The sequence below is a fragment of the Aspergillus costaricaensis genome, assembly GCF_003184835.1.
Source record: "Aspergillus costaricaensis CBS 115574 unplaced genomic scaffold BO79scaffold_60, whole genome shotgun sequence".
Classification (NCBI taxonomy): domain Eukaryota; kingdom Fungi; phylum Ascomycota; class Eurotiomycetes; order Eurotiales; family Aspergillaceae; genus Aspergillus; species Aspergillus costaricensis.
This window is the reverse complement of record NW_020291860.1, coordinates 40,773-52,204: the sequence shown is the minus strand read 5'-3', so window position 1 is coordinate 52,204 and position 11,432 is coordinate 40,773. Positions and strand designations below refer to the sequence as shown.

Below are 11,432 nucleotides of genomic sequence, written 5' to 3'. Positions count from 1 at the left end.
TTTTTTTTTTTTTTTTTTTTTTTTTTTTTTTTTTTTACTGCAGTTTTGCATAGTTACGGAGTATTGTCCAGGGTACTATCAATTTAAAGTTACGGAAAGACTAGTTCGTGGGATTTAGTGGTATGCCATTTTGACCTATGGATCTGATATCTGATGCCTTCGGTACATACTTATGTATGCCTCGTGCATGGATGATGTGCTTTCGCTGAATTATTGTGCGAGGTGTCTAGTAATTATGATGGTAGCGCTTGCAAACTCAATTAGTAATAGTACTGGCCGTGGTAACGTTAATAAAGATACTTAGGTAATAGTATCTACAGTAAGTAGAGATCAAGATGATAAATCGGACATGTCTATGAACTCTCGTATCATGGGTGATGCTGTCAGTCAGTATCTTTCGTTCATACTCGTATTCTACGAGGAGCATATGTAGGAAAATTCAATATTCATTATTTGTCATCGCATGATGACCTAAGTAAAATACATGCAGAAAATGAACAATCATTCCAATGTACTCCTGGCCCACAGAACCCCATCATAATGCAGGTGCAGAAACATTCATATCATTGCGTGAACTGGCAGAAGATCGTTTGGCCATGGTAGGTAAGTCAAGAAGAAAGCAGAGATGTCGCAGAGTGGAAACCGATGCTAAGAAAAACCCGAGACGATAATTATCGATCGCTTTACTCGAGGCGGATCTTCTTGACCTGAGGGGCAGGCTCCTTCGGGATCTGTAGCGACAAGATTCCATTTGTCAGGTTGGCCTTGACTGCATCTTGATGCACTCTCGTCGGGAAGGTGAATGTGCGGTAGAATTCGCCAGTCTGGCGTTCGGAAACCCAGTACTTGGAGGTTGGCTCGGTTTGTTTCTGTGAGACCAGCTGCGTGGGGTGGCTATCCGAGGACTTGGTTGATTTGTTGTCTTCGTCTTCATCGTCATCCTCAACTGTCGGCTGGTGTGACTTTGTCGGCGATGTTTGACCCGCTGTCTGAGGGGTGCCCACTTCATTCTTCTCCACGCGACCTTTGATGACCAGGGTGTGTGGATCAGAGAATTCGATTTCAATGTTGCTCGGCTCGGCCCCAGGAAGTTCGCCTTCCAAGTGATATACGTCGTTCACCTCATAGACGTCAAATTTCGGAGTAAATGAGCGGACGGGTGTGGCCTTCCTGTTCTTGGGGCGGCTAGACCGGTGGACATCATAATCGTCCAGAAGTTGGAACAAGGGTGCGAAGTCACCGGCAAATCGAGGGAAGTAAGCCATTGTTTGTGATTTGTTTGAGAATGTCAAGGGTGTTTGATGAAAGCTAATGATCTTGAAGGAGATAGCTGTGGTTTTGGATCGTTGATAAAGAGGATATGAATGTCTCTGATTTATCTTGTGATGAGATTGAATTGATTCTGAGTACAGACAAACATGTTAGGCTGGTTAAATCCCATCCTTATATTCCCGACCAGAGGATTTCTAGAAAACGCCATCATCCAACTTTCTCTGTCATACAGAAGCGAGCCGAGCGTTCTGGCAGATGCTGGGAGCGACAGCGATGGAGCGAGATGACACCAGATGCATCTGGAGCCTTCCGTCACCGACCCGATAAGATAAGCGGCTTACGGTTCGAGAACCCGCGCGAATCTTCCGCAATCACGTGACATAAGAGTTCATCCCTAGGAAGTGAGCCTCCAAAAGTTGCATCATAGGGAGCAAAAAGCCATGCTATATTTCGTTTACTGGGCCATTCACCTACATCCAAAGGAGGAGGGTCGTTTTTTGAATTTCTGGGGCTGCCCCGCAAGCGACAGGATATTGAAATCACCGGATATTGCGAATCCCGGGGGATGAGTACATCTCAAGCTGCCTCTGCCCCTTTCGTAGTAGATACTCTATCGCACCGAAATCCTTCTTGCTAACAGAGGAATTCTTTCGAAATTCGGCCCTGTTTCAAGATTAGCACACTGTAGAGCGAGCATACCAGGAGACCAATCTCTTCGATTAAAGACCCCGACTAAGGAACGCACCTAGCATATGCTCTGAAATTTTCTCTCGTCTCCTAGTTACCGCATATGAAGTAGCAGAACTAATCAGCCCAAGTTCGTTGGCTAGCCAGTGAAACAAAACCTTGACAGCGCGACGAGGTGTTTGCTTACAATGGGTTTCTTCCCGGCTTCTCTCAAGCATGTCCGATACAGAGACAGCACCTGTCTTTGGAGACCTGACAGCCGAGCCATTGGATCTATATAGTCGTTGCAAACTGGAGGAAATTGCGAGTGCTAGTAGTGGTATAGCTGCATCACCGGACTGAAGAGTTCAGAAGTTCGGAAATGCAGAGCATGCTTACTGGTAGCTTGTTCGGCTTTTTCCCCGGGGGCTGCCGATCCGCTTACCCCATACGTAGTAGCCGAGCTGCTTTCCCCTTCCGGCCGAGAATCCTGGAGCCGAGGAGCTGGAGAAACCCCCTCTTCGTTATCTAACTATTTCCCGTACTAACATTACTAACTAGTCAGCTATCGGGATAAGAAGTGCTGGTGGGAGCTTCGTCAGACCAAACTCACTCTTGGTCTTGAAATACAGATTTATATCACCTCCTAGTTAGACTCCAGCTGCTATCCATCATACTACTAAACATCATTTACTCTTGATATACTTTATATCCGACTACTACTATTAGCACCTTTGATCGACATGGCCACCTTTTCCGTGAGTCCATATCCTTTCCATTGGCCCACTCCTTCTTTCAAGAACTGATCTTGTGTCTCGTGGCACAGCGTCTGGTTCGTTTCTTGGCCAAGGACGGCCAGACTTATTATGGAGACGCCCTATTGTCAGCAGGCGTGAGCGACATTGCCCAAGCCACGAGAGCACGGGTTATCCGGGGCGACATTTTCGGACAGCACCAAGTCACGGACCAGATTGCTGATATCAAGATGCTCCTGGCGCCATTGGCAAGAAAGGACATTGGGACCGTGCGTTGTCTGGGACTCAATTATGAACAACACGCCATAGAATCAAACCTACCCTTGCCCAAATTTCCAGTTCTCTTCTACAAGCCCGTCACCTCTGTTACGGGCCCTACAGATGACGTCCCAGTATCTCGCTTGGCCCAACAGGGTGAGGGTCTGGACTATGAGTGTGAATTGGTTATCGTTATCGGCAAGGAAGCTAAGAATGTACCCGAGAGTCAGGCCCTGGACTATGTTTTGGGTTATGCCGTTGGAAACGATGTCTCTCATCGTGAATGGCAGCTTAAGCATGGTGGAGGGCAATGGGGGCTGGGCAAGGGCTTCGACGGATGGGCGCCCTTTGGACCAGGTATTGTATCTTCGAAGCTAATCCCTGATCCCAACAACTTGCAGATCTCGACAAAACTGAATGGCCAGACGGTCCAATCATCATCCACCAAGGATATGATCTTCAATGTGGCCAAGACAGTGTCGTTCTTATCTCAGGGTACCACCTTGTTGCCCGGGGATGTAATCTTTACAGGAACGTAAGTTAGCACTTATTTGCTCCTTTCGCACTTACCATGCACAAGGCTGACTTCTTCAGACCCCAAGGTGTTGGTATGGGTCGAAAGCCGGCGCTCTGGCTCAAGGATGGTGATTTAGTTGAGGTTTCTCTTGAGGGTGTCGGATCATGCCTAAATCGCGTTGTCTTCGACAAGCCCTCTTCTAAGCTCTGAATCAATAATGAAAGGAACAGGTGGCGCGGGGCTTATCGGGTGTAACAAGGACCGTCAGGAGTCCCTTGAACGATGTGGCATCCCGATCACCAACCATCACGACTACTATTTTGTGCATCTTCATATATATAGCGCCCTACAACCAAGACACGTTCGCAGTGACTTCACCATACGTACTTTGTTGGATTTGTTCTATTACTCAAGTGGCACAAGCATGTAATCAAAGCCATATCCTAGTTAACCTGAGCCCCATATCCCTTGATGGTCTCGGCGAATGCCCAGCTCTGGGCTTCAACTTGCTGGTCCTCCTGGATCTCAACTCCCTCCTCAGTAATAACAGCTAAGGAGTACTTGTCCAGACTCCGCGCATCACGGTACCAGAGAACCTTGATACATTCCCTTAGCGCCGCCACGGCCTCATCCTTGGTGATTGACTCAATAGGCCTTTCCTCTGGGAACAGCCGGCGAAGGATTGGGACGGCAAGATGGGCACCAAAGCCGGTCGCGAGATGCGGAGCCGAGAAGGTGGTTCCCAGCAGATCCGCTGAGCTGAGGAATGGCTTCTTGTCTCCATCGAACCCGGCCACCAAGACGTGGTTCCAGAGGGGGTTGAACTCAGAACGGCGCTTGTAGAAGACTTTCGACAAATAAGTATGAAGATTCTTGGCGTTCAACGTGTTTCCGTGGGTAGAGTAATTCTCTCTGATGTCGATGGACTCCAGTAGTCGGTCGATATACTGCATATCCGAAACGTCACCACTGAATCCGATGATGGCAGAATCGCCAAACTTGCGAAGTCGTTTCACGTCGGTGAAGCGGGCAAGGGACCCGTATGATGCTATATGAAAGATTGGCCGTCAGCCAAAGTATGACTTTAATCTCCAATATGTTTCTCAGCTATACCTAGGTTATCGGCAGCAATGGCAACTCCGCCGTTGAACTTGACTGCCACTACCGACGTACCAGTCACAGCAGGTGACTGAGTGTGGGTTTTCGGGCCAGTTGTCTGGAGGTATGAGGCGTTGTAGGGTCCGTAAACGTCATCCCTAGGCTTTCAGCACTTTGTTAGCGACATCAATAATCTAATGCGATGATGCTCTTACGCGACCCCAAGCTTCGGGAAAGTGATTCATGATGGGCGATTGGAACGATATTAGAATGGATGATTGTATATGTTTTCACTGAGTATACCGGAAAATGTGGTTTTGATGTGGAAGTTCAAAGTGATGCTTGAGAAGGAAATAGTAGCTTGTGATGATATCGACGCTGTTCTGGGGTCGGGTCGGTAGGCAGTAGAGCTGACGGAGCTCATGTTACGTGAGCAATGCTATCACCTCCCGCCGCGCCTATCGGAGGCCAACACACGCGCTTAGCGAAAATTAGATACTGCCAAGTATAGCCTAACAATAGTCCCTACAAGAGAAACGTGAAATGATCATAGATATTTTAATTGCGTCTTACTTATTTTCAAATTCCAACTAATTGGATGAGATGCCTTTTTGAGGGGCGGAGGGAGGATTTTTGGAGATTGGCCCCTTTAAAGATGACAGTGTCCCTCCTACTACTGCAGTAAGAAAGGGTCGTCCCTGCACGTAACGGGTATCTCACTATTGCTACGTTTTCGGTTATTTGACCCTAGAAATAGACGTTGTATAGTCATTTCGTGAGAGGAAGTCTATCATCAGCAGATAAATTTCCTTTCACAAAGTGGCCTCCAATCATAGGCATTGGAATGGGAGAGCCTTTCTTTGCTTCCCAAGCATTGTACGCCTGGTCATACTGTCCCGGCCGTCATTGACAGTGACACTTGCACTCTGAACTATCCATCGTATATTACCTTTGTTTTGGCCTTGAGCTAGCAATAGGGCCTGCACGGGAGAACTCGCTAGGCGTGGCAGCCACAAAGTTGATAGCATCCCTCTGTCCTGCGGACTTCTTTTCTTCAGCCCTATTTTGAATTTCCCTCTGCGCTTTTAAAAGCTCCTCTTTATACCCCCAACTTGGCAGATCGCTGATGTTCCATATTTCAGGTGGTAAAGATGTGTGATATTGTGCTTGTTCATCAATGCCGGCATGGTCCATCATCTTCTTCAGTAAACTGGGGTTTTTGAGGGATGTAGACCCGGCGAGCTTTTCGTTAAAATGCATGCCCTGTTTCTTTAGGGTCAAGAAGTGTGCGAATTTGGCATTTGCTGCAGGGTTAGGAGAGCCAGGGGGAGATGGTGGGATGTCTAGATTTGGTATCGGAGGAAGTGTTAGGTCATGGATCAATGTTCGGTCCGCTGAGAAGACTTGTAAATGTTCGGCTGGTTGCTCTTGCGGATTTTGTGAGCCTTCATGCGTCGGCCCAAGAACAGGCCTGTCTGTGTTTGGAACAGGTATCTCTTTTGATGGTGTGGCTTCATTGGCGGTTTCTGCTTTGGTAACATGTTAAATAAGTCCCACTAGATTCAGAGACAAGTAGGTTATTCTCCAATCACCTGTAGCTTTTGTGACTTCCTGTGACTGCGCTTTCTGGCTTGCGATCTTCTGCCGGGTTCATATTAGTAAAGGCCGATAACACAGCATAATGCTCCAATTACCTTCGATTGTACTGAGGGCAAATTATTTTCCACCTCTTCGTCACTGCTGCTTTCATACGCTCCTAAGCCAAGCATTATAGTAACTGGGCGTCAGTTCCTGGTGCGTTCCGGGTTTCTGATAAGCCAATTGAGCTTCAAAGATAAAGCGCTCGTGTGAGAATTTGGATTATGAGGAGGCGTAGGAGTTGGACATTAGACTCAAATAAGACAACGCTAATTCTTTAGATAACCTGGAGACGGCAGTTCACTCCGCGGTAACAATTGCTCCCAGACCATGACGGAAGCTGTGCGTGATTATATAAGCAGAAGGCAGCTACAACACCGCGTCAGATGCTCAGCAACAGCTCAGCTAGAGGTCCTACTACTATTCACTTCTGCAACTACCTACATAACGAACACCCTCCGCTACATCCACAGTCATTAGACGACCAGAGTATAACAAAACCTTCATCGCTTCATCCTAATTGATACTATCTACACATTCGAACTCTACGAAGAATGACGACTCTTGCCGGCAACCCTCTTAGCGAGGCCATCGGATACTCCTTCTCCAATGCGAACAGTGCTCCCCACCGAGAGCACTCTTTCTATCCGTATGTATCACTGTCTTCACTGTATCATGGGTATTAAGCTAACTTACAACGGCAGTTATACGGATAACGGCGGCTCTACCTTAGGCATTACTGGCTCCGATTTCGCGATCCTGGCTGGAGATACTCGATCCGTTGCAGGATACAACATTAACTCTCGTTATGTTCCCAAGGTGTTCAAAATTGGCGGTGATGACGAGTCTGGCGAAGGTGCCAACATCGTCTTGTCAGTCGTGGGCTTCGCAGCAGATGGCCAGGCCCTCAAAGAGCGACTAGATGCAGTGGTGAAGATGTACAAATACCAACACGGAAAGCCCATGTCCGTGAGAGCCTGTGCCCAACGCTTGTCAACAATTCTTTACCAGAAACGGTTCTTTCCCTACTATGTGCATGCTATTTTAGCGGGCTTGGACGAGGATGGTAAGGGTGCCTTGTACAGCTACGATCCGGTTGGCTCGTACGAGAGAGAGCAATGCAGGGCTGCAGGGTCTGCAGCAAGTCTGATCATGCCGTTCCTGGACAACCAGGTCAACTTCAAAAACCAATATATTCCGGGTAGCGGGGAAGGGCATGCCCTTGAGCCCAAGAAAGCGGAACCACTACCAAGAGATACTGTTGAGCAGCTGGTGCGAGATGCATTCACTAGCGCCGTCGAAAGACATATTGAGGTCGGAGATGGCTTGCAGATGATGGTTATTACCAGGAGTGGAGTGGAGGAGATTTATTATCCGTTGAAGAAGGATTAGGCATACCGGGGCCCATTTTAATCAATGCTTCACCAGCCTAGTTTAGTGTTATACTCTTGCGATGATTTTCTGAATATGAATAGATAAAATATCCAGTGGAATATTCCTTCCCTCGTTTCTGTGTCGTCATATCCATTATACTCTATCCAGATCATATGCCACAACCCCTAACGCCGATACCATGTCATAAAAAGAAAAAGAAAAGAAACAAAACTCTGGTAGAGGCAGAGGCCGTAGTTCCCATGATGCTGACGATTGGTTTTTTTCCCCCTAAAAACGCTCCTTCATGCGAGAAGCCACCTTACGAAGGTTCCCATACACTTTGCCCTGTTGAGGAGTTAGCAGCCGTTGCATCATCTGAGACGGCAATTGACAGGATCGTCACAAGGTTACTGACCGGTGGACTGCCAAGAATCAAGCTAACAATGGCCTGTTGGGCACAGTCGACATTCTTCACTGCGCCTAGCAGGTGAATCTTCTGGTCTGCAATGACGATTCTTGTCCGAGTAGCGTTCTCTATCGCAAACTTTGTTCGCCCATCTTTACCAGCACAACGTCCAATTGCACGACTAAGGTGCTCTCCGTTGAGGGCTTTGATATCCCGAATCTCAAATGAACGTATGTAAAGATCATCCAACCTGAGAAGTGCGATAGCGTCGTCGACATCGAATCCAAGAGTAAAAGCTTTGACGAAATCCTCACCCTTCTGCAGGGCTTCCGTATCGGTCGTGAATCGTGACGTACGTAATTCCACAGCTCGATTCTTGATGTTCATGCGCACTTGAAGTTTGAGATGTTCGACAAGCGGCGGATAGATGCGTGCCCAGCTAGCCTTCAATGGAGTCATCCTATGCGGCGGTACAGGAACCTTCCTGCTTTCAACTCGATATACTCTGCTAGTGTCTTTGGCTGGCGTGAAGAGGGGCCGTCCCTCTTCATCGATACGCATATCGCTGTCTTGAGTGGGCTCAATCTCAGGTGCGAGTCCTGCAGAGACCTGATCTGCCGACGTTTGGGCGTCGATCAAGATTTCCTCATCTTGCTCTGGAAGACGTTAGAATGGCCACTCGGTCGGGCTCCCGTAAAGCGTTGGCGGGGACTGACCTGACATAGTAGGCGCAACAAGCGTCTCTGTCATTTCTACTTCGGCATTTTGCCGTAAAGCTGTGGGTGCAGGCATGTTTCTGTGAGTGGGATCTGAATACTCGACGGTTTAGGCTGTAAATCAGAGTCGGAGTCCGTTATCACAGATTTTACGGTCCATGGAAAAGATGTGTGGTTATAGTGTGAATTTGTGAATTTTCGATGCAAACATTACAAACAGGACCCGCTCCTGTTGAGGCGGGATGATTTCATGGAAATTTATTCGCGGTCCGCCTGGTTAGATAGCACCGTGCTTCTGCCCGGTGATTGAGACGCATGCACCTGTCATCCCAGCTATACATCTAATAGCCTGGCTTGTTTTGCGGCTTTCTGATCAATACCAGAGAGGATTCTCCACTGCTTACCTGCCTTCCCAGATTGTCCAGCATGTGACGGCAATCATGTCTGGCTATCTCGGGCGCAGGTTGTACACCAACTTATGGGGAACAACGGAATCAATATTTGGATATGGATTACGAGAAAGGCGCGTATCGTGCCTATCATATAAACGAAATACAGAAGACCTCAGAGCTGGCTTTTACAATTTACATATTGCGAAAGGACATAGCTCACTTTCACGAAAACCGACACGACCTATCAGAGGATTTGCTACCGCGGGCTTTGCACATGGCGCCTCCGATCACACTGCAGCCAGGGCAACATACGCCATCCCTCTAGAGGGTTTGATGCCGCATAGGATCTCTACACCGGGAAGAAAGGGCTTGGGTATTGTCTCCTGGCTTACGATTAGGCGCGGTCTTCATACGAGCCCAGATGATCGGAGGACGACCGAGTTACGGAAGGATTCTAAAAATCATAATGACGGCCGCCATCATCCTGACGGGCTCAGTAAAGGTTCTGAGACATCCGTCAACGTTAAAAGTCAGGTCTCCGAGCCGCAGTTACCTGAGCTTAATCAAAAAGGGCAATTAAACCGCCATCTCAGGGACCGATTGCCACATATACCGCACTTGCACCGGCCTACGAAAGAAGAATTGTTGGCTGCAGCTAATGGATTCTGGTCACGACTTAAGGTCCGGTTCAAGTGGTTCTCTATACGAAGTGTCAGGCCTTTCAATCTGGATGAAATAACCGCTCTCTTCTCATGGGTGCTCCTGGGACATGTGGTTTGGGTAGTCTTGGGTACTACCACTTTCTTCTCATTGCTTATCATTGCGATTAATACAGTGTTCGCCCAAGGTAGGCCCGAAGTGGTTCTCATCGAAATTAATCCGATGCTAATCTCTATAGAAACATTGGCTGGTTGGATCGGCAATTATCTCACCAAGTCTTCCGGTGTAAAGGTCGTCTTCGAGTCTGCAATTGTTCCGAAATGGAAAGATGGCGTGATCACGTTCAAGAACGTCTTTGTTTCCAGGCGACCAGGACAAGGAACGGGGCATGTAAGTAAGGGCTCTTCGAAAACCGCTGCTGCTGTCGCCGCCGCCGCCCTCGGGGAGCAAACCAACCCTGAACTGCCCGAGCAGCGGCCCGTGTCAGATGAAGAGGACACCAACTACACACAATTCGATGTGTCCATAGAAACGGTCAATGTTACCTTGTCATTCACGAAGTGGATCAACGGTAAGGGACTTCTTCGTGACGTTGAGGTACGGGGCATTCGCGGGGTAGTCGACCGCAGATATGTTCACTGGTCAGATGACGATCTTGATCCCAAATCTTACCGACACGAGCACAATCCTGGTGATTTCGAGATTGATTCTTTCAAGATGAGCGATGTCTTGGTTACCGTGTACCAGCCAGACAACTTCAGACCCTTCCCTGTCAGCATCTTTTCATGTGATTTGCCTCAATTGAGAAAACAGTGGCTATTCTATGACTTTATGTCCGCCAATATGATGTCGGGGTCATACGATAACTCATTGTTCACAATCCACCCTCGACAAACTCATGGCTTTACCGGGGCACAGCTGGAAAATGGAGGTGAAGAAGATGGTAAACCGAGTCCATGGAAGAAGCATAGCAGGATTCGTATTGATGGTCTAAATATTGATCATCTAAATCGGGGAGTCCAGGGCCCGTTTTCTTGGATACATGAAGGAACAGTCGACATCGTTTCCGACATCATGTTTCCCGCGGAGAATGATGAAAGCCTTGCGAAGGTTATGGCCGGATTCTATGATCGGCTAGAAGCGACAGTCTCGTCTAACCTGGACCTTGAGTCGACCACGTCCAACATAAATTCGTCAGAAGAAACTGCTGCCGAAGATGACCGGCGATTCCTAGTCACCGATCTCCGCCTCCACTTGAACAATGTCAGGGCCGTTGTTCCTCTTTTCACACGTGACCTTTCATATATCAACAATGCGCTTATTAGACCCATTGTTGCCTATATTAATTCAAGGCGTACATTCATTCCAGTGAACTGTCGCCTCGTCAAACGCCTCGGAGATTTTGATGGCAGTTGGACCACTTGGGATAGCGGCTTGATGGATGATCTTTCGGCAGCGGTAAGCTCCAATCTCAGCCCCGGTGATCTATGATAACATACTAATGTTGGACAGGTATACGATGCGTTTGCGCGAGATGTGGTTGATGAGCAAGCTCGGAAGCGACGTTTCAAGAAAGTTGGCTTCTGGTCACTCCAACTAGCTGCCCAGGCCATTTTTATGGGCATGGCCGGAAATATAGCATAGCATTGTATAGTTGTACCATACGGGTGTCTGGGAGTT

At 48.0% G+C, this 11,432-nt stretch overlaps 8 protein-coding genes across 8 annotated transcripts; 3 read left to right on the top strand and 5 right to left on the bottom strand.

Annotated features, from left to right (window-relative positions):
* Window positions 1–203: 203 nt before the first annotated feature.
* BO79DRAFT_212039 (Hsp20/alpha crystallin family protein) lies at window positions 204–1,664 on the bottom strand. The gene has a single exon (XM_025683128.1). The coding sequence runs from the start codon at window positions 1,263–1,265 to the stop codon at window positions 684–686; it is 582 nt and encodes a 193-aa protein (XP_025534071.1). The 5' UTR covers window positions 1,266–1,664; the 3' UTR covers window positions 204–683.
* Window positions 1,649–2,287, bottom strand: BO79DRAFT_212038 (succinate dehydrogenase assembly factor 1). The gene is made up of 4 exons (XM_025683127.1): window positions 2,147–2,287; window positions 2,018–2,049; window positions 1,747–1,935; window positions 1,649–1,666 (listed from the first exon to the last, which is right to left on the bottom strand). The coding sequence occupies exons 1-3, from the start codon at window positions 2,225–2,227 to the stop codon at window positions 1,812–1,814; spliced, it is 237 nt and encodes a 78-aa protein (XP_025534070.1). The 5' UTR covers window positions 2,228–2,287; the 3' UTR covers window positions 1,649–1,666; window positions 1,747–1,811.
* Window positions 2,288–2,576: 289 nt separating this feature from the next.
* Window positions 2,577–3,838, top strand: BO79DRAFT_72139 (fumarylacetoacetate hydrolase family protein). Its single transcript, XM_025689659.1, has 3 exons — window positions 2,577–2,696; window positions 2,765–3,486; window positions 3,546–3,838. Exons 1-3 carry the CDS (start codon window positions 2,682–2,684, stop codon window positions 3,676–3,678), a joined length of 870 nt encoding a protein of 289 aa, XP_025534069.1. The 5' UTR covers window positions 2,577–2,681; the 3' UTR covers window positions 3,679–3,838.
* A 13-nt stretch (window positions 3,839–3,851) lies between these two features.
* pre4 (proteasome core particle subunit beta 7) lies at window positions 3,852–4,954 on the bottom strand. The gene is made up of 3 exons (XM_025681835.1): window positions 4,782–4,954; window positions 4,582–4,729; window positions 3,852–4,516 (listed from the first exon to the last, which is right to left on the bottom strand). Exons 1-3 carry the CDS (start codon window positions 4,809–4,811, stop codon window positions 3,912–3,914), a joined length of 783 nt encoding a protein of 260 aa, XP_025534068.1. The 5' UTR covers window positions 4,812–4,954; the 3' UTR covers window positions 3,852–3,911.
* Window positions 4,955–5,511: 557 nt separating this feature from the next.
* On the bottom strand, window positions 5,512–6,474 carry BO79DRAFT_205129 (HCNGP domain-containing protein; the record flags this gene model as incomplete). The annotated part of the gene is made up of 3 exons (XM_025681834.1): window positions 6,261–6,474; window positions 6,159–6,207; window positions 5,512–6,095 (listed from the first exon to the last, which is right to left on the bottom strand). The coding sequence occupies exons 1-3, from the start codon at window positions 6,333–6,335 to the stop codon at window positions 5,512–5,514; spliced, it is 708 nt and encodes a 235-aa protein (XP_025534067.1). The 5' UTR covers window positions 6,336–6,474.
* A 147-nt stretch (window positions 6,475–6,621) lies between these two features.
* prs3 (proteasome core particle subunit beta 6) lies at window positions 6,622–7,687 on the top strand. Its single transcript, XM_025688983.1, has 2 exons — window positions 6,622–6,853; window positions 6,909–7,687. The coding sequence occupies exons 1-2, from the start codon at window positions 6,759–6,761 to the stop codon at window positions 7,594–7,596; spliced, it is 783 nt and encodes a 260-aa protein (XP_025534066.1). The 5' UTR covers window positions 6,622–6,758; the 3' UTR covers window positions 7,597–7,687.
* On the bottom strand, window positions 7,649–8,837 carry BO79DRAFT_183399 (pre-rRNA-processing protein PNO1). Its single transcript, XM_025680271.1, has 3 exons — window positions 8,701–8,837; window positions 7,994–8,640; window positions 7,649–7,923 (listed from the first exon to the last, which is right to left on the bottom strand). Exons 1-3 carry the CDS (start codon window positions 8,774–8,776, stop codon window positions 7,867–7,869), a joined length of 780 nt encoding a protein of 259 aa, XP_025534065.1. The 5' UTR covers window positions 8,777–8,837; the 3' UTR covers window positions 7,649–7,866.
* Window positions 8,838–9,425: 588 nt separating this feature from the next.
* On the top strand, window positions 9,426–11,396 carry BO79DRAFT_233486 (mitochondrial distribution and morphology protein; the record flags this gene model as incomplete). Its single annotated transcript, XM_025684288.1, has 3 exons — window positions 9,426–9,939; window positions 9,991–11,210; window positions 11,265–11,396. 3 exons carry the CDS (start codon window positions 9,426–9,428, stop codon window positions 11,394–11,396), a joined length of 1,866 nt encoding a protein of 621 aa, XP_025534064.1.
* Between the last annotated feature and the right edge of the window lie 36 nt (window positions 11,397–11,432).

Excerpts from the sequence above, each read along its gene's own strand:
- BO79DRAFT_212039 (XM_025683128.1), bottom strand. The coding sequence starts at position 1,265 with ATGGCTTACTTCCCTCGATTTGCCGGTGACTTCGCACCCTTGTTCCAA.
- prs3 (XM_025688983.1), top strand. The coding sequence starts at position 6,759 with ATGACGACTCTTGCCGGCAACCCTCTTAGCGAGGCCATCGGATACTCC. Across the intron at positions 6,854-6,908 it reads CGAGAGCACTCTTTCTATCC|TTATACGGATAACGGCGGCT; the intron begins GTATGTATCACT and ends TTACAACGGCAG.
- BO79DRAFT_212038 (XM_025683127.1), bottom strand. The coding sequence starts at position 2,227 with ATGGCTCGGCTGTCAGGTCTCCAAAGACAGGTGCTGTCTCTGTATCGG. Across the intron at positions 2,050-2,146 it reads AAGCCGGGAAGAAACCCATT|GAGACGAGAGAAAATTTCAG; the intron begins GTAAGCAAACAC and ends TGCGGTAACTAG. Across the intron at positions 1,936-2,017 it reads AATTTCAGAGCATATGCTAG|GGCCGAATTTCGAAAGAATT; the intron begins GTGCGTTCCTTA and ends ATCTTGAAACAG.
- BO79DRAFT_72139 (XM_025689659.1), top strand. Across the intron at positions 3,487-3,545 it reads GATGTAATCTTTACAGGAAC|ACCCCAAGGTGTTGGTATGG; the intron begins GTAAGTTAGCAC and ends TGACTTCTTCAG.
- BO79DRAFT_183399 (XM_025680271.1), bottom strand. The coding sequence starts at position 8,776 with ATGCCTGCACCCACAGCTTTACGGCAAAATGCCGAAGTAGAAATGACA. Across the intron at positions 8,641-8,700 it reads TGTTGCGCCTACTATGTCAG|AGCAAGATGAGGAAATCTTG; the intron begins GTCAGTCCCCGC and ends AACGTCTTCCAG. Across the intron at positions 7,924-7,993 it reads TGATTCTTGGCAGTCCACCG|GGCAAAGTGTATGGGAACCT; the intron begins GTCAGTAACCTT and ends ACTCCTCAACAG.
- pre4 (XM_025681835.1), bottom strand. The coding sequence starts at position 4,811 with ATGAATCACTTTCCCGAAGCTTGGGGTCGC. Across the intron at positions 4,730-4,781 it reads TTCCCGAAGCTTGGGGTCGC|CCTAGGGATGACGTTTACGG; the intron begins GTAAGAGCATCA and ends AAGTGCTGAAAG. Across the intron at positions 4,517-4,581 it reads CATTGCTGCCGATAACCTAG|CATCATACGGGTCCCTTGCC; the intron begins GTATAGCTGAGA and ends TCTTTCATATAG.